This window comes from Helicoverpa armigera, chromosome 4 (genome assembly GCF_030705265.1).
Source record: "Helicoverpa armigera isolate CAAS_96S chromosome 4, ASM3070526v1, whole genome shotgun sequence".
Classification (NCBI taxonomy): Eukaryota; Metazoa; Arthropoda; class Insecta; order Lepidoptera; family Noctuidae; genus Helicoverpa; species Helicoverpa armigera.
Genome location: NC_087123.1, coordinates 6,971,399 through 6,988,558, shown reverse-complemented (window position 1 = coordinate 6,988,558; position 17,160 = coordinate 6,971,399). Strand labels below are relative to the sequence as shown.

Below are 17,160 nucleotides of genomic sequence, written 5' to 3'. Positions count from 1 at the left end.
TTCCATCCCGCCTCTTTCCAACTTTCATACGACAATTTGAAGTGAAACGCTATGGTATCCTTAACAGTTAAATAATCTTTATTTACTTTTTTATGATAATGTTCGGTATTAGAGCTACAGATTACTAGGAGTCTGCTAGGAGTTACAGGTTCCTACGTTGGTATGTAACAAAAGTTAAGCCCATATACTCAAGCTTTAAGACCAGTCCTGAATAAATGTAATAAGGTATCCAAGTGTTTTGGTTTTCCGTGACCATGCACATTATTTCTGATTGCTTAGGCTGCAAAATCATTGTTTATAAGACGTAAGTAGGAGCATATACCACTGAATAAGTTTGACATAGGAGTTATTTCGAAAATACAGATATTGCTTAACACGAAATAATATGGGTAACTGATATTACTTTTCAGAACTCCAATGATTTAATGATCAAACAGTTTAAGTTAGTTTCAAAGTAACTAATATTGTTGTGGGTTGTGATACTCTTAAGATCATAAACTTATTAAGATTTCCAACACGCAATATCTATTCAAATATTAAATCTAGAACTTTGTAGACAGTATAGAAAGTATCGTACGAACGGAAGCAGACATACCTTGAATTGAGAATCTAGTTTTACTTAAAATTACATTTTTTAAAATGCTTCAGCCTTTATCGTTTCAGCATTATTGTATGATAGACATGCCTGAAGTAGTAATGGTAAAATGTAACAAAGGTATAAGTGCATACCTCCGAACCGAATATTTCATAAGATAAGATAATATCGACGGTAAAAAGGCAAAAGGGGTCAAACGCCACATTTTGCGATTTTAACTTTTTTATTGACCCCAACTCCACTATTTTTTCTCTTTCGAATGGTCGTAGTATCGTTTTCCTAGCATGAAAAAAAGTCGCTTGTACCAAAGAATTATTTGTACTGAAGTGCCAAATCGATACTTACCAAAAGTGCTCAAGCGACACCAACTTTACGTTTTTGTATCGCCTTGTCATTTGGCATAATTTTAAAAACAATATTAGAAGTAAATATGTCGTTTGTATCCATTTTTCTTTTATTTGTTTAATAACTATAACGTCGCTTACACCAATAGTAAAAATTGACAACTAAACATAAATTGGCGCTTGGCCCCTTTCTTAAATAATTTTATTTTCATTACGTTGCATTTGATCCACTCAGCACGCGCGACAGCGCCCTTGCAAATGGGTATAACTGACATATTATGTCTTATGTAGGTACTTGAAAGCAAGTTCACGCGTTCTTGAAACGCGATCGCAGTTTTTAACACAGATTAAAATTTTATATAAAACATGTCTGCAACTCCAAAAAACGTGAAATTGCGAAGTGTTTTAGGCCGAAAAAGACTTGCTAGTACCAAGAAGGTTATTTGATTATAATGATAGCAATAGAGAGGTCGAAGAAATTTAAGATGATGTGATTCCCCTACTAGCATCGGTAAATTCAACCTCATTTTATTTATTTTATAAAAATAAATTTAACGTTTCTTAGGATAGTTTTTAGGGTTCCTAACGGGACCCTAATGTTTTCGCTCCTCTGTCCGTCCGTCCGTCCGTCTGTCACCAGGCTGTATCTCATGAACCTTGACAGTTAGAGAGTTGAAATTTTTACAGATGATGTGTTTCTGTTGCCGCTATAACAACCAATACTGAAAACTAGAATCAAATAAATATTTTGGGGGGCTCCCATACAAAAAACGTGTTTTTTTTTTAAGAACTGGTAATAGGTTTCATAGGTACATGTTGGATAATTTTATTACGAGACAACTTGAAAATGTGTTTATCGAGATATCTTAACGATATTGGTGTCAAATAAAAGCTTAGACCTTTTATTTGACACCAATTTTTGTATAAAACCATTTTATCCGTTTTTGAATTAGGTAAATCGGTTCACGCGTTTAGGAAATCATTAAAAATTAGTAAAAATGTAAACAATCATAATTTTTACCAAATTATTGTGGCTTATTTACTCAAATAATTTGATAACATGCTGTTGTATGTCCTATCAGTTAGGTAACTGCTGTTTTTTGGATCTCAGTTTTGTTCCTTGTATTGTTTTAGTTTAATACATAATTCATAGTTCTATTACCTACCTGCTGTGCCAAATATAAAATAATACTGTTAATTAAGATATTTTAACTTAAGCCAAAATCTGACTTAGTTCTATGATGTGTTGTGCCAAATAAAATAAAATACTTTACTACTTTATACACATGGAGCTTAGGCCAAAATCTTAATATTCCAACATTCAATATTGGTGCTTGACCCCCTCGCAAATGCGATAAACATGGTAAAAACCTGGGGTCAAGCGACATCTATCTTTGAAACTATTGATCTCAGGCTTATTTTGATCTTAAATTATTAAAGAGCATTGTATTTAAGTAAACTTTTCTGAAGATTGTGATGTGATTCAATAAAGCAATAAAGAGATATTATTTTTTAAAACTTTCTTTTTACTCTCCTGAACAATTTGATCTGTGGTGCTTGACCCCTTTTGCCTTTTACCCGTCGATATTAATAAAGAGAGAACTAACCTCCAATAACATCCACTGTAGTGCCATCGTAGCCAAATATTCTGACTAACTCGTGTCGGACATCATTGCCTTGAATAACTCCTTCGTAGAAAGCATATTCAAACTCGGCATCATTTCCATTGGATGAACCTGTTAAGTAAACCAAAATTATAACACACAATATTGGTTTGTCATTACTTACTAATTGCTAATCTTAACCTAAAAGTTTTAATTAAGTACAACGTAACGAAAACCACAGTAATTGAGCAGAAAATTATAAAGCTGAAATAAAAATATATAAAATTAGAAGTGTTATTTTCATGACCGTCTATATTGTTAGTTATGTTATTAATGATATTCTTAAATACGGATAATATCACAAATATTCCTAATCTAATCAAAAATATCGATAGCAATATGGCGGAACATGATTTTTCATTTTCAGATATTGACGGAACAAATGGAAAGATAAATAATTATAAGTCTAACAAATACCTTAAAGGTACCACTATAATTAGAGAAAAACGGAAGATGATATGAATCAGTTTATAAGAGAAATACATAACCGAGAAAATAAATATAATGGCACAAGGTATCTTCAATGCCGTCGTTGAACTGAAAAAGTCGAAGTACTTAGATAATAAAACAAATCTTACCTTCAGTTACTGCAATGACAATCGTCGCTTGCGCTGAGAGAGCTCCCGGTCTCTGCGCTGTGATGAGGAAGACGAATTTCCGATTGCTTGCTAGCACGGCCTCCGGGATCGCACTGGACACCACAATAGTGACGGAATTCGAACCTGCGCTTACGCTGAACCACTGAGAGTTTTCTGTAGTAAAAGAAAAGGCAGAGATATAGGAGAGTGTTTATAGAAACATTATCTGCAGACTGATTACATAGCCGATTCTCACCTCCTTGGAGGCCGAACTGAGTGTTGGCGTCATGCCCTCCGGCTAAAGCGATGGACGTGTCAAGACGTAGACCATCAATCGTGTTGTACGATCCTGTGTAGAACGGCGCGTCGAACGCTAGCTGAATCGTTGGGGGAGTGTCGTCCTCGAGAATAGCTTCGAGTACTATGGTGGCGAAAGCGGTGTTCGCTTGTGGTGATGACGCTCGTATTTCCAGCACTACTATACGGTTATCTGGTATCAGTTCTGTCGGAATGGGCGTCACCATCGTGACTGTGACTACAGAAGCCTCCCTCCGAGTGGTGAAGTAGACCGCCAGATCTGAAATTGATGAACTTGTTAACTACTCGGCCACCATACACTATCAAAGGCTTTACGGTTCGTGCAGAGTAATTGAGCTCGGGAATTTACCTCCGTACAAAGCGAGTGTGACGTCATCAGTGAACCCTTGGATGATAGTAATCGGTCCAACTTGTGCCACGTCATTCTGTATAGTGCCGAGGTATGTCACTCGATCGAATCCAAGAGTGGGGCCTTGTGGGCTTTCTGTGAAACAAAGTAAATATTTAGGGTTGCCGTAGTTTATTTTTCCATGTAAGGCGGACTCGTGTGAGGCTAAGAAAATTAATTTAAGCAGCACTATTTGGAAAAGTCCACCTACCGTCCGCAGTGAGAGATATGACAATCGTCGCTTGCGCTGAGAGAGCTCCCGGTCTCTGCGCTGTGATGACGAAGACGAATTTCCGATTGCTTGCTAGCACGGCCTCCGGGATCGCACTGGACACCACAATAGTGACGGTATTCGAACCTGGGCTTACGCTGAACCACTGAGAGTTTTCTGTAGTAAAAGAAAAGGCAGAGATATAGGAGAGTGTTTTAAGAAACATTATCTGCAGACTGATTACATAACCGGTTCTCACCTCCTTGGAGGCCGAACTGAGTGTTGGCGTCATGCCCTCCGGCTAAAGCGATGGACGTGTCAAGACGTAGACCATCAATCGTGTTGTACGATCCTGTGTAGAACGGCGCGTCGAACGCTAGCTGAATCGTTGGGGGAGTGTCGTCCTCGAGAATAGCTTCGAGTACTATGGTGGCGAAAGCGGTGTTCGCTTGTGGTGATGACGCTCGTATTTCCAGCACTACTATACGGTTATCTGGTATCAGTTCTGTCGGAATGGGCGTCACCATCGTGACTGTGACTACAGAAGCCTCCCTCCGAGTGGTGAAGTAGACCGCCAGATCTGAAATTGATGAACTTGTTAACTACTCGGCCACCTTACACTATCAAAGGCTTTACGGTTCGTGCAGAGTGATTGAACTCGAGAATTTACCTCCGTATAAAGCGAGTGTGACGTCATCAGTGAACCCTTGGATGATAGTAATCGGTCCAACTTGTGCCACGTCATTCTGTATAGTGCCGAGGTATGTCACTCGATCGAATCCAAGAGTGGGGCCTTGTGGGCTTTCTGTGAAACAAAGTAAATATTTAGGGTTGCCGTAGTTTATTTTTCCATGTAAGGCGGACTCGTGTGAGGCTAAGAAAATTAATTTAAGCACCACTATTTGGAAAAGTCCACCTACCGTCCGCAGTGAGAGATATGACAATCGTCGCTTGCGCTGAGAGAGCTCCCGGTCTCTGCGCTGTGATGACGAAGACGAATTTCCGATTGCTTGCTAGCACGGCCTCCGGGATCGCACTGGATACCACAATAGTGACGGTATTCGAACCTGGGCTTACGCTGAACCACTGAGAGTTTTCTGTAGTAAAAGAAAAGGCAGAGATATAGGAGAGTGTTTTAAGAAACATTATCTGCAGAGTGATTACATAACCGGTTCTCACCTCCTTGGAGGCCGAACTGAGTGTTGGCGTCATGCCCTCCGGCTAAAGCGATGGACGTGTCAAGACGTAGACCATCAATCGTGTTGTACGATCCTGTGTAGAACGGCGCGTCGAACGCTAGCTGAATCGTTGGGGGAGTGTCGTCCTCGAGAATAGCTTCGAGTACTATGGTGGCGAAAGCGGTGTTCGCTTGTGGTGATGACGCTCGTATTTCCAGCACTACTATACGGTTATCTGGTATCAGTTCTGTCGGAATGGGCGTCACCATCGTGACTGTGACTACAGAAGCCTCCCTCCGAGTGGTGAAGTAGACCGCCAGATCTGAAATTGATGAACTTGTTAACTACTCGGCCACCATACACTATCAAAGGCTTTACGGTTCGTGCAGAGTGATTGAGCTCGGGAATTTACCTCCGTACAAAGCGAGTGTGACGTCATCAGTGAACCCTTGGATGATAGTAATCGGTCCAACTTGTGCCACGTCATTCTGTATAGTGCCGAGGTATGTCACTCGATCGAATCCAAGAGTGGGGCCTTGTGGGCTTTCTGTGAAACAAAGTAAATATTTAGGGTTGCCGTAGTTTATTTTTCCATGTAAGGCGGACTCGTGTGAGGCTAAGAAAATTAATTTAAGCACCACTATTTGGAAAAAACCACCTACCGTCCGCAGTGAGAGATATGACAATCGTCGCTTGCGCTGAGAGAGCTCCCGGTCTCTGCGCTGTGATGAGGAAGACGAATTTCCGATTGCTTGCTAGCACGGCCTCCGGGATCGCACTGGACACCACAATACTGACGGAATTCGAACCTGCGCTTACGCTGAACCACTGAGAGTTTTCTGTAGTAAAAGAAAAGGCAGAGATATAGGAGAGTGTTTATAGAAACATTATCTGCAGACTGATTACATAGCCGGTTCTCACCTCCTTGGAGGCCGAACTGAGTGTTGGCGTCATGCCCTCCGGCTAAAGCGATGGACGTGTCAAGACGTAGACCATCAATCGTGTTGTACGATCCTGTGTAGAACGGCGCGTCGAACGCTAGCTGAATCGTTGGGGGAGTGTCGTCCTCGAGAATAGCTTCGAGTACTATGGTGGCGAAAGCGGTGTTCGCTTGTGGTGATGACGCTCGTATTTCCAGCACTACTATACGGTTATCTGGTATCAGTTCTGTCGGAATGGGCGTCACCATCGTGACTGTGACTACAGAAGCCTCCCTCCGAGTGGTGAAGTAGACCGCCAGATCTGAAATTGATGAACTTGTTAACTACTCGGCCACCATACACTATCAAAGGCTTTACGGTTCGTGCAGAGTGATTGAGCTCGGGAATTTACCTCCGTACAAAGCGAGTGTGACGTCATCAGTGAACCCTTGGATGATAGTAATCGGTCCAACGTGTGCCACGTCATTCTGTATAGTGCCGAGGTATGTCACTCGATCGAATCCAAGAGTGGGGCCTTGTGGGCTTTCTGTGAAACAAAGTAAATATTTAGGGTTGCCGTAGTTTATTTTTCCATGTAAGGCGGACTCGTGTGAGGCTAAGAAAATTAATTTAAGCACCACTATTTGGAAAAAACCACCTACCGTCCGCAGTGAGAGATATGACAATCGTCGCTTGCGCTGAGAGAGCTCCCGGTCTCTGCGCTGTGATGAGGAAGACGAATTTCCGATTGCTTGCTAGCACGGCCTCCGGGATCGCACTGGACACCACAATACTGACGGAATTCGAACCTGCGCTTACGCTGAACCACTGAGAGTTTTCTGTAGTAAAAGAAAAGGCAGAGATATAGGAGAGTGTTTATAGAAACATTATCTGCAGACTGATTACATAGCCGGTTCTCACCTCCTTGGAGGCCGAACTGAGTGTTGGCGTCATGCCCTCCGGCTAAAGCGATGGACGTGTCAAGACGTAGACCATCAATCGTGTTGTACGATCCTGTGTAGAACGGCGCGTCGAACGCTAGCTGAATCGTTGGGGGAGTGTCGTCCTCGAGAATAGCTTCGAGTACTATGGTGGCGAAAGCGGTGTTCGCTTGTGGTGATGACGCTCGTATTTCCAGCACTACTATACGGTTATCTGGTATCAGTTCTGTCGGAATGGGCGTCACCATCGTGACTGTGACTACAGAAGCCTCCCTCCGAGTGGTGAAGTAGACCGCCAGATCTGAAATTGATGAACTTGTTAACTACTCGGCCACCTTACACTATCAAAGGCTTTACGGTTCGTGCAGAGTGATTGAGCTCGGGAATTTACCTCCGTATAAAGCGAGTGTGACGTCATCAGTGAACCCTTGGATGATAGTAATCGGTCCAACTTGTGCCACGTCATTCTGTATAGTGCCGAGGTATGTCACTCGATCGAATCCAAGAGTGGGGCCTTGTGGGCTTTCTGTGAAACAAAGTAAATATTTAGGGTTGCCGTAGTTTATTTTTCCATGTAAGGCGGACTCGTGTGAGGCTAAGAAAATTAATTTAAGCACCACTATTTGGAAAAGTCCACCTACCGTCCGCAGTGAGAGATATGACAATCGTCGCTTGCGCTGAGAGAGCTCCCGGTCTCTGCGCTGTGATGACGAAGACGAATTTCCGATTGCTTGCTAGCACGGCCTCCGGGATCGCACTGGACACCACAATAGTGACGGTATTCGAACCTGGGCTTACGCTGAACCACTGAGAGTTTTCTGTAGTAAAAGAAAAGGCAGAGATATAGGAGAGTGTTTTAAGAAACATTATCTGCAGACTGATAACATAACCGGTTCTCACCTCCTTGGAGGCCGAACTGAGTATTGGCGTCATGCCCTCCGGCTAAAGCGATGGACGTGTCAAGACGTAGACCATCAATCGTGTTGTACGATCCTGTGTAGAACGGCGCGTCGAACGCTAGCTGAATCGTTGGGGGAGTGTCGTCCTCGAGAATAGCTTCGAGTACTATGGTGGCGAAAGCGGTGTTCGCTTGTGGTGATGACGCTCGTATTTCCAGCACTACTATACGGTTATCTGGTATCAGTTCTGTCGGAATGGGCGTCACCATCGTGACTGTGACTACAGAAGCCTCCCTCCGAGTGGTGAAGTAGACCGCCAGATCTGAAATTGATGAACTTGTTAACTACTCGGCCACCATACACTATCAAAGGCTTTACGGTTCGTGCAGAGTAATTGAGCTCGGGAATTTACCTCCGTACAAAGCGAGTGTGACGTCATCAGTGAACCCTTGGATGATAGTAATCGGTCCAACTTGTGCCACGTCATTCTGTATAGTGCCGAGGTATGTCACTCGATCGAATCCAAGAGTGGGGCCTTGTGGGCTTTCTGTGAAACAAAGTAAATATTTAGGGTTGCCGTAGTTTATTTTTCCATGTAAGGCGGACTCGTGTGAGGCTAAGAAAATTAATTTAAGCACCACTATTTGGAAAAAACCACCTACCGTCCGCAGTGAGAGATATGACAATCGTCGCTTGCGCTGAGAGAGCTCCCGGTCTCTGCGCTGTGATGACGAAGACGAATTTCCGATTGCTTGCTAGCACGGCCTCCGGGATCGCACTGGACACCACAATAGTGACGGTATTCGAACCTGGGCTTACGCTGAACCACTGAGAGTTTTCTGTAGTAAAAGAAAAGGCAGAGATATAGGAGAGTGTTTTAAGAAACATTATCTGCAGACTGATAACATAACCGGTTCTCACCTCCTTGGAGGCCGAACTGAGTATTGGCGTCATGCCCTCCGGCTAAAGCGATGGACGTGTCAAGACGTAGACCATCAATCGTGTTGTACGATCCTGTGTAGAACGGCGCGTCGAACGCTAGCTGAATCGTTGAAGTGTCGTCCTCGAGAATAGCTTCGAGTACTATGGTGGCGAAAGCGGTGTTCGCTTGTGGTGATGACGCTCGTATTTCCAGCACTACTATACGGTTATCTGGTATCAGTTCTGTCGGAATGGGCGTCACCATCGTGACTGTGACTACAGAAGCCTCCGAGTGGTGAAGTAGACCGCCAGATCTGAAATTGATGAACTTGTTAACTACTCGGCCACCATACACTATCAAAGGCTTTACGGTTCGTGCAGAGTAATTGAGCTCGGGAATTTACCTCCGTACAAAGCGAGTGTGACATCATCAGTGAACCCTTGGATGATAGTAATCGGTCCAACTTGTGCCACGTCATTCTGTATAGTGCCGAGGTATGTCACTCGATCGAATCCAAGAGTGGGGCCTTGTGGGCTTTCTGTGAAACAAAGTAAATATTTAGGGTTGCCGTAGTTTATTTTTCCATGTAAGGCGGACTCGTGTGAGGCTAAGAAAATTAATTTAAGCACCACTATTTGGAAAAAACCACCTACCGTCCGCAGTGAGAGATATGACAATCGTCGCTTGCGCTGTGAGAGCTCCCGGTCTCTGCGCTGTGATGAGGAAGACGAATTTCCGATTGCTTGCTAGCACGGCCTCCGGGATCGCACTGGACACCACAATACTGACGGAATTCGAACCTGCGCTTACGCTGAACCACTGAGAGTTTTCTGTAGTAAAAGAAAAGGCAGAGATATAGGAGAGTGTTTTAAGAAACATTATCTGCAGACTGATAACATAACCGGTTCTCACCTCCTTGGAGGCCGAACTGAGTATTGGCGTCATGCCCTCCGGCTAAAGCGATGGACGTGTCAAGACGTAGACCATCAATCGTGTTGTACGATCCTGTGTAGAACGGCGCGTCGAAAGCTAGCTGAATCGTTGGGGGAGTGTCGTCCTCGAGAATAGCTTCGAGTACTATGGTGGCGAAAGCGGTGTTCGCTTGTGGTGATGACGCTCGTATTTCCAGCACTACTATACGGTTATCTGGTATCAGTTCTGTCGGAATGGGCGTCACCATCGTGACTGTGACTACAGAAGCCTCCCTCCGAGTGGTGAAGTAGACCGCCAGATCTGAAATTGATGAACTTGTTAACTACTCGGCCACCATACACTATCAAAGGCTTTACGGTTCGTGCAGAGTGATTGAGCTCGGGAATTTACCTCCGTACAAAGCGAGTGTGACGTCATCAGTGAACCCTTGGATGATAGTAATCGGTCCAACTTGTGCCACGTCATTCTGTATAGTGCCGAGGTATGTCACTCGATCGAATCCAAGAGTGGGGCCTTGTGGGCTTTCTGTGAAACAAAGTAAATATTTAGGGTTGCCGTAGTTTATTTTTCCATGTAAGGCGGACTCGTGTGAGGCTAAGAAAATTAATTTAAGCACCACTATTTGGAAAACCACCTACCGTCCGCAGTGAGAGATATGACAATCGTCGCTTGCGCTGAGAGAGCTCCCGGTCTCTGCGCTGTGATGAGGAAGACGAATTTCCGATTGCTTGCTAGCACGGCCTCCGGGATCGCACTGGACACCACAATACTGACGGAATTCGAACCTGCGCTTACGCTGAACCACTGAGAGTTTTCTGTAGTAAAAGAAAAGGCAGAGATATAGGAGAGTGTTTATAGAAACATTATCTGCAGACTGATTACATAGCCGGTTCTCACCTCCTTGGAGGCCGAACTGAGTGTTGGCGTCATGCCCTCCGGCTAAAGCGATGGACGTGTCAAGACGTAGACCATCAATCGTGTTGTACGATCCTGTGTAGAACGGCGCGTCGAACGCTAGCTGAATCGTTGGGGGAGTGTCGTCCTCGAGAATAGCTTCGAGTACTATGGTGGCGAAAGCGGTGTTCGCTTGTGGTGATGACGCTCGTATTTCCAGCACTACTATACGGTTATCTGGTATCAGTTCTGTCGGAATGGGCGTCACCATCGTGACTGTGACTACAGAAGCCTCCTCCGAGTGGTGAAGTAGACCGCCAGATCTGAAATTGATGAACTTGTTAACTACTCGGCCACCTTACACTATCAAAGGCTTTACGGTTCGTGCAGAGTGATTGAGCTCGGGAATTTACCTCCGTATAAAGCGAGTGTGACGTCATCAGTGAACCCTTGGATGATAGTAATCGGTCCAACTTGTGCCACGTCATTCTGTATAGTGCCGAGGTATGTCACTCGATCGAATCCAAGAGTGGGGCCTTGTGGGCTTTCTGTGAAACAAAGTAAATATTTAGGGTTGCCGTAGTTTATTTTTCCATGTAAGGCGGACTCGTGTGAGGCTAAGAAAATTAATTTAAGCACCACTATTTGGAAAAGTCCACCTACCGTCCGCAGTGAGAGATATGACAATCGTCGCTTGCGCTGAGAGAGCTCCCGGTCTCTGCGCTGTGATGAGGAAGACGAATTTCCGATTGCTTGCTAGCACGGCCTCCGGGATCGCACTGGACACCACAATAGTGACGGTATTCGAACCTGGGCTTACGCTGAACCACTGAGAGTTTTCTGTAGTAAAAGAAAAGGCAGAGATATAGGAGAGTGTTTTAAGAAACATTATCTGCAGACTGATAACATAACCGGTTCTCACCTCCTTGGAGGCCGAACTGAGTATTGGCGTCATGCCCTCCGGCTAAAGCGATGGACGTGTCAAGACGTAGACCATCAATCGTGTTGTACGATCCTGTGTAGAACGGCGCGTCGAACGCTAGCTGAATCGTTGGGGGAGTGTCGTCCTCGAGAATAGCTTCGAGTACTATGGTGGCGAAAGCGGTGTTCGCTTGTGGTGATGACGCTCGTATTTCCAGCACTACTATACGGTTCTCTGGTATCAGTTCTGTCGGAATGGGCGTCACCATCGTGACTGTGACTACAGAAGCCTCCGAGTGGTGAAGTAGACCGCCAGATCTGAAATTGATGAACTTGTTAACTACTCGGCCACCATACACTATCAAAGGCTTTACGGTTCGTGCAGAGTAATTGAGCTCGGGAATTTACCTCCGTACAAAGCGAGTGTGACGTCATCAGTGAACCCTTGGATGATAGTAATCGGTCCAACTTGTGCCACGTCATTCTGTATAGTGCCGAGGTATGTCACTCGATCGAATCCAAGAGTGGGGCCTTGTGGGCTTTCTGTGAAACAAAGTAAATATTTAGGGTTGCCGTAGTTTATTTTTCCATGTAAGGCGGACTCGTGTGAGGCTAAGAAAATTAATTTAAGCACCACTATTTGGAAAAAACCACCTACCGTCCGCAGTGAGAGATATGACAATCGTCGCTTGCGCTGAGAGAGCTCCCGGTCTCTGCGCTGTGATGACGAAGACGAATTTCCGATTGCTTGCTAGCACGGCCTCCGGGATCGCACTGGACACCACAATAGTGACGGTATTCGAACCTGGGCTTACGCTGAACCACTGAGAGTTTTCTGTAGTAAAAGAAAAGGCAGAGATATAGGAGAGTGTTTTAAGAAACATTATCTGCAGACTGATAACATAACCGGTTCTCACCTCCTTGGAGGCCGAACTGAGTATTGGCGTCATGCCCTCCGGCTAAAGCGATGGACGTGTCAAGACGTAGACCATCAATCGTGTTGTACGATCCTGTGTAGAACGGCGCGTCGAACGCTAGCTGAATCGTTGGGGGAGTGTCGTCCTCGAGAATAGCTTCGAGTACTATGGTGGCGAAAGCGGTGTTCGCTTGTGGTGATGACGCTCGTATTTCCAGCACTACTATACGGTTATCTGGTATCAGTTCTGTCGGAATGGGCGTCACCATCGTGACTGTGACTACAGAAGCCTCCTCCGAGTGGTGAAGTAGACCGCCAGATCTGAAATTGATGAACTTGTTAACTACTCGGCCACCATACACTATCAAAGGCTTTACGGTTCGTGCAGAGTAATTGAGCTCGGGAATTTACCTCCGTACAAAGCGAGTGTGACGTCATCAGTGAACCCTTGGATGATAGTAATCGGTCCAACTTGTGCCACGTCATTCTGTATAGTGCCGAGGTATGTCACTCGATCGAATCCAAGAGTGGGGCCTTGTGGGCTTTCTGTGAAACAAAGTAAATATTTAGGGTTGCCGTAGTTTATTTTTCCATGTAAGGCGGACTCGTGTGAGGCTAAGAAAATTAATTTAAGCACCACTATTTGGAAAAAACCACCTACCGTCCGCAGTGAGAGATATGACAATCGTCGCTTGCGCTGTGAGAGCTCCCGGTCTCTGCGCTGTGATGAGGAAGACGAATTTCCGATTACTTGCTAGCACGGCCTCCGGGATCGCACTGGACACCACAATAGTGACGGAATTCGAACCTGCGCTTACGCTGAACCACTGAGAGTTTTCTGTAGTAAAAGAAAAGGCAGAGATATAGGAGAGTGTTTTAAGAAACATTATCTGCAGACTGATTACATAACCGGTTCTCACCTCCTTGGAGGCCGAACTGAGTGTTGGCGTCATGCCCTCCGGCTAAAGCGATGGACGTGTCAAGACGTAGACCATCAATCGTGTTGTACGATCCTGTGTAGAACGGCGCGTCGAAAGCTAGCTGAATCGTTGGGGGAGTGTCGTCCTCGAGAATAGCTTCGAGTACTATGGTGGCGAAAGCGGTGTTCGCTTGTGGTGATGACGCTCGTATTTCCAGCACTACTATACGGTTATCTGGTATCAGTTCTGTCGGAATGGGCGTCACCATCGTGACTGTGACTACAGAAGCCTCCCTCCGAGTGGTGAAGTAGACCGCCAGATCTGAAATTGATGAACTTGTTAACTACTCGGCCACCTTACACTATCAAAGGCTTTACGGTTCGTGCAGAGTGATTGAGCTCGGGAATTTACCTCCGTATAAAGCGAGTGTGACGTCATCAGTGAACCCTTGGATGATAGTAATCGGTCCAACTTGTGCCACGTCATTCTGTATAGTGCCGAGGTATGTCACTCGATCGAATCCAAGAGTGGGGCCTTGTGGGCTTTCTGTGAAACAAAGTAAATATTTAGGGTTGCCGTAGTTTATTTTTCCATGTAAGGCGGACTCGTGTGAGGCTAAGAAAATTAATTTAAGCACCACTATTTGGAAAAGTCCACCTACCGTCCGCAGTGAGAGATATGACAATCGTCGCTTGCGCTGAGAGCTCCCGGTGTCTGCGCTGTGATGACGAAGACGAATTTCCGATTGCTTGCTAGCACGGCCTCCGGGATCGCACTGGACACCACAATAGTGACGGTATTCGAACCTGGGCTTACGCTGAACCACTGAGAGTTTTCTGTAGTAAAAGAAAAGGCAGAGATATAGGAGAGTGTTTTAAGAAACATTATCTGCAGACTGATTACATAACCGGTTCTCACCTCCTTGGGCCGAACTGAGTGTTGGCGTCATGCCCTCCGGCTAAAGCGATGGACGTGTCAAGACGTAGACCATCAATCGTGTTGTACGATCCTGTGTAGAACGGCGCGTCGAACGCTAGCTGAATCGTTGGGGGAGTGTCGTCCTCGAGAATAGCTTCGAGTACTATGGTGGCGAAAGCGGTGTTCGCTTGTGGTGATGACGCTCGTATTTCCAGCACTACTATACGGTTATCTGGTATCAGTTCTGTCGGAATGGGCGTCACCATCGTGACTGTGACTACAGAAGCCTCCCTCCGAGTGGTGAAGTAGACCGCCAGATCTGAAATTGATGAACTTGTTAACTACTCGGCCACCATACACTATCAAAGGCTTTACGGTTCGTGCAGAGTGATTGAGCTCGGGAATTTACCTCCGTACAAAGCGAGTGTGACGTCATCAGTGAACCCTTGGATGATAGTAATCGGTCCAACTTGTGCCACGTCATTCTGTATAGTGCCGAGGTATGTCACTCGATCGAATCCAAGAGTGGGGCCTTGTGGGCTTTCTGTGAAACAAAGTAAATATTTAGGGTTGCCGTAGTTTATTTTTCCATGTAAGGCGGACTCGTGTGAGGCTAAGAAAATTAATTTAAGCACCACTATTTGGAAAAAACCACCTACCGTCCGCAGTGAGAGATATGACAATCGTCGCTTGCGCTGAGAGAGCTCCCGGTCTCTGCGCTGTGATGAGGAAGACGAATTTCCGATTACTTGCTAGCACGGCCTCCGGGATCGCACTGGACACCACAATAGTGACGGTATTCGAACCTGGGCTTACGCTGAACCACTGAGAGTTTTCTGTAGTAAAAGAAAAGGCAGAGATATAGGAGAGTGTTTTAAGAAACATTATCTGCAGACTGATTACATAACCGGTTCTCACCTCCTTGGAGGCCGAACTGAGTGTTGGCGTCATGCCCTCCGGCTAAAGCGATGGACGTGTCAAGACGTAGACCATCAATCGTGTTGTACGATCCTGTGTAGAACGGCGCGTCGAACGCTAGCTGAATCGTTGGGGGAGTGTCGTCCTCGAGAATAGCTTCGAGTACTATGGTGGCGAAAGCGGTGTTCGCTTGTGGTGATGACGCTCGTATTTCCAGCACTACTATACGGTTATCTGGTATCAGTTCTGTCGGAATGGGCGTCACCATCGTGACTGTGACTACAGAAGCCTCCGAGTGGTGAAGTAGACCGCCAGATCTGAAATTGATGAACTTGTTAACTACTCGGCCACCATACACTATCAAAGGCTTTACGGTTCGTGCAGAGTGATTGAGCTCGGGAATTTACCTCCGTACAAAGCGAGTGTGACGTCATCAGTGAACCCTTGGATGATAGTAATCGGTCCAACTTGTGCCACGTCATTCTGTATAGTGCCGAGGTATGTCACTCGATCGAATCCAAGAGTGGGGCCTTGTGGGCTTTCTGTGAAACAAAGTAAATATTTAGGGTTGCCGTAGTTTATTTTTCCATGTAAGGCGGACTCGTGTGAGGCTAAGAAAATTAATTTAAGCACCACTATTTGGAAAAAACCACCTACCGTCCGCAGTGAGAGATATGACAATCGTCGCTTGCGCTGAGAGAGCTCCCGGTCTCTGCGCTGTGATGAGGAAGACGAATTTCCGATTACTTGCTAGCACGGCCTCCGGGATCGCACTGGACACCACAATAGTGACGGTATTCGAACCTGCGCTTACGCTGAACCACTGAGAGTTTTCTGTAGTAAAAGAAAAGGCAGAGATATAGGAGAGTGTTTTAAGAAACATTATCTGCAGACTGATTACATAACCGGTTCTCACCTCCTTGGAGGCCGAACTGAGTGTTGGCGTCATGCCCTCCGGCTAAAGCGATGGACGTGTCAAGACGTAGGCCATCAATCGTGTTGTACGATCCTGTGTAGAACGGCGCGTCGAACGCTAGCTGAATCGTTGGGGGAGTGTCGTCCTCGAGAATAGCTTCGAGTACTATGGTGGCGAAAGCGGTGTTCGCTTGTGGTGATGACGCTCGTATTTCCAGCACTACTATACGGTTATCTGGTATCAGTTCTGTCGGAATGGGCGTCACCATCGTGACTGTGACTACAGAAGCCTCCGAGTGGTGAAGTAGACCGCCAGATCTGAAATTGATGAACTTGTTAACTACTCGGCCACCTTACACTATCAAAGGCTTTACGGTTCGTGCAGAGTGATTGAGCTCGGGAATTTACCTCCGTATAAAGCGAGTGTGACGTCATCAGTGAACCCTTGGATGATAGTAATCGGTCCAACTTGTGCCACGTCATTCTGTATAGTGCCGAGGTATGTCACTCGATCGAATCCAAGAGTGGGGCCTTGTGGGCTTTCTGTGAAACAAAGTAAATATTTAGGGTTGCCGTAGTTTATTTTTCCATGTAAGGCGGACTCGTGTGAGGCTAAGAAAATTAATTTAAGCACCACTATTTGGAAAAAACCACCTACCGTCCGCAGTGAGAGATATGACAATCGTCGCTTGCGCTGAGAGAGCTCCCGGTCTCTGCGCTGTGATGAGGAAGACGAATTTCCGATTGCTTGCTAGCACGGCCTCCGGGATCGCACTGGACACCACAATAGTGACGGTATTCGAACCTGGGCTTACGCTGAACCACTGAGAGTTTTCTGTAGTAAAAGAAAAGGCAGAGATATAGGAG

At 45.6% G+C, this 17,160-nt stretch overlaps 2 protein-coding genes across 2 annotated transcripts in view; both read right to left on the bottom strand.

Moving 5' to 3' along the window:
• Positions 1-17,160, bottom strand: part of LOC110384111 (uncharacterized) — a 34,746-nt gene that overhangs the window by 7,829 nt on the left and 9,757 nt on the right. Inside the window, exons 18-61 of the mRNA XM_064034321.1 lie at positions 16,952-17,128; positions 16,702-16,836; positions 16,578-16,611; positions 15,120-15,235; positions 14,870-15,004; positions 14,461-14,779; positions 14,204-14,256; positions 13,954-14,088; positions 13,543-13,863; positions 13,284-13,460; positions 13,034-13,168; positions 12,907-12,943; positions 12,365-12,480; positions 12,081-12,249; positions 11,708-12,024; positions 11,449-11,625; positions 11,165-11,333; positions 10,789-11,108; positions 10,530-10,706; positions 10,282-10,416; positions 9,871-10,191; positions 9,612-9,788; positions 9,328-9,496; positions 8,958-9,271; positions 8,699-8,875; positions 8,449-8,583; positions 8,038-8,358; positions 7,779-7,955; positions 7,529-7,663; positions 7,118-7,438; positions 6,859-7,035; positions 6,609-6,743; positions 6,198-6,518; positions 5,939-6,115; positions 5,689-5,823; positions 5,278-5,598; positions 5,019-5,195; positions 4,769-4,903; positions 4,358-4,678; positions 4,099-4,275; positions 3,849-3,983; positions 3,438-3,758; positions 3,182-3,355; positions 2,547-2,675 (exon numbers count right to left, since the gene is read on the bottom strand). Coding sequence (XP_063890391.1) covers positions 2,547-2,675; positions 3,182-3,355; positions 3,438-3,758; positions 3,849-3,983; positions 4,099-4,275; positions 4,358-4,678; positions 4,769-4,903; positions 5,019-5,195; positions 5,278-5,598; positions 5,689-5,823; positions 5,939-6,115; positions 6,198-6,518; positions 6,609-6,743; positions 6,859-7,035; positions 7,118-7,438; positions 7,529-7,663; positions 7,779-7,955; positions 8,038-8,358; positions 8,449-8,583; positions 8,699-8,875; positions 8,958-9,271; positions 9,328-9,496; positions 9,612-9,788; positions 9,871-10,191; positions 10,282-10,416; positions 10,530-10,706; positions 10,789-11,108; positions 11,165-11,333; positions 11,449-11,625; positions 11,708-12,024; positions 12,081-12,249; positions 12,365-12,480; positions 12,907-12,943; positions 13,034-13,168; positions 13,284-13,460; positions 13,543-13,863; positions 13,954-14,088; positions 14,204-14,256; positions 14,461-14,779; positions 14,870-15,004; positions 15,120-15,235; positions 16,578-16,611; positions 16,702-16,836; positions 16,952-17,128 — 8,436 coding nt within the window. The remainder of the gene's footprint in view (positions 1-2,546; positions 2,676-3,181; positions 3,356-3,437; positions 3,759-3,848; positions 3,984-4,098; positions 4,276-4,357; positions 4,679-4,768; positions 4,904-5,018; positions 5,196-5,277; positions 5,599-5,688; positions 5,824-5,938; positions 6,116-6,197; positions 6,519-6,608; positions 6,744-6,858; positions 7,036-7,117; positions 7,439-7,528; positions 7,664-7,778; positions 7,956-8,037; positions 8,359-8,448; positions 8,584-8,698; positions 8,876-8,957; positions 9,272-9,327; positions 9,497-9,611; positions 9,789-9,870; positions 10,192-10,281; positions 10,417-10,529; positions 10,707-10,788; positions 11,109-11,164; positions 11,334-11,448; positions 11,626-11,707; positions 12,025-12,080; positions 12,250-12,364; positions 12,481-12,906; positions 12,944-13,033; positions 13,169-13,283; positions 13,461-13,542; positions 13,864-13,953; positions 14,089-14,203; positions 14,257-14,460; positions 14,780-14,869; positions 15,005-15,119; positions 15,236-16,577; positions 16,612-16,701; positions 16,837-16,951; positions 17,129-17,160) is intronic.
• Positions 15,508-16,591, bottom strand: LOC135116703 (uncharacterized). Its single transcript, XM_064034141.1, has 4 exons — positions 16,295-16,591; positions 16,036-16,212; positions 15,786-15,920; positions 15,508-15,695 (listed from the first exon to the last, which is right to left on the bottom strand). The coding sequence occupies exons 1-4, from the start codon at positions 16,560-16,562 to the stop codon at positions 15,658-15,660; spliced, it is 618 nt and encodes a 205-aa protein (XP_063890211.1). The 5' UTR covers positions 16,563-16,591; the 3' UTR covers positions 15,508-15,657.

What these genes read in the sequence shown, in the direction of transcription:
- LOC135116703 (XM_064034141.1), bottom strand. Translation starts at nt 16,562, where the DNA reads ATGGTGACGCCCATTCCGACAGAACTGATACCAGATAACCGTATAGTA. An exon ending in TCAGTTCGGCCTCCAAGGAG is followed by an intron (nt 16,213 to 16,294) that starts GTGAGAACCGGT and finishes CTTTTACTACAG; the next exon opens with AAAACTCTCAGTGGTTCAGC. An exon ending in CACACTCGCTTTGTACGGAG is followed by an intron (nt 15,696 to 15,785) that starts GTAAATTCCCGA and finishes CATCAATTTCAG; the next exon opens with ATCTGGCGGTCTACTTCACC.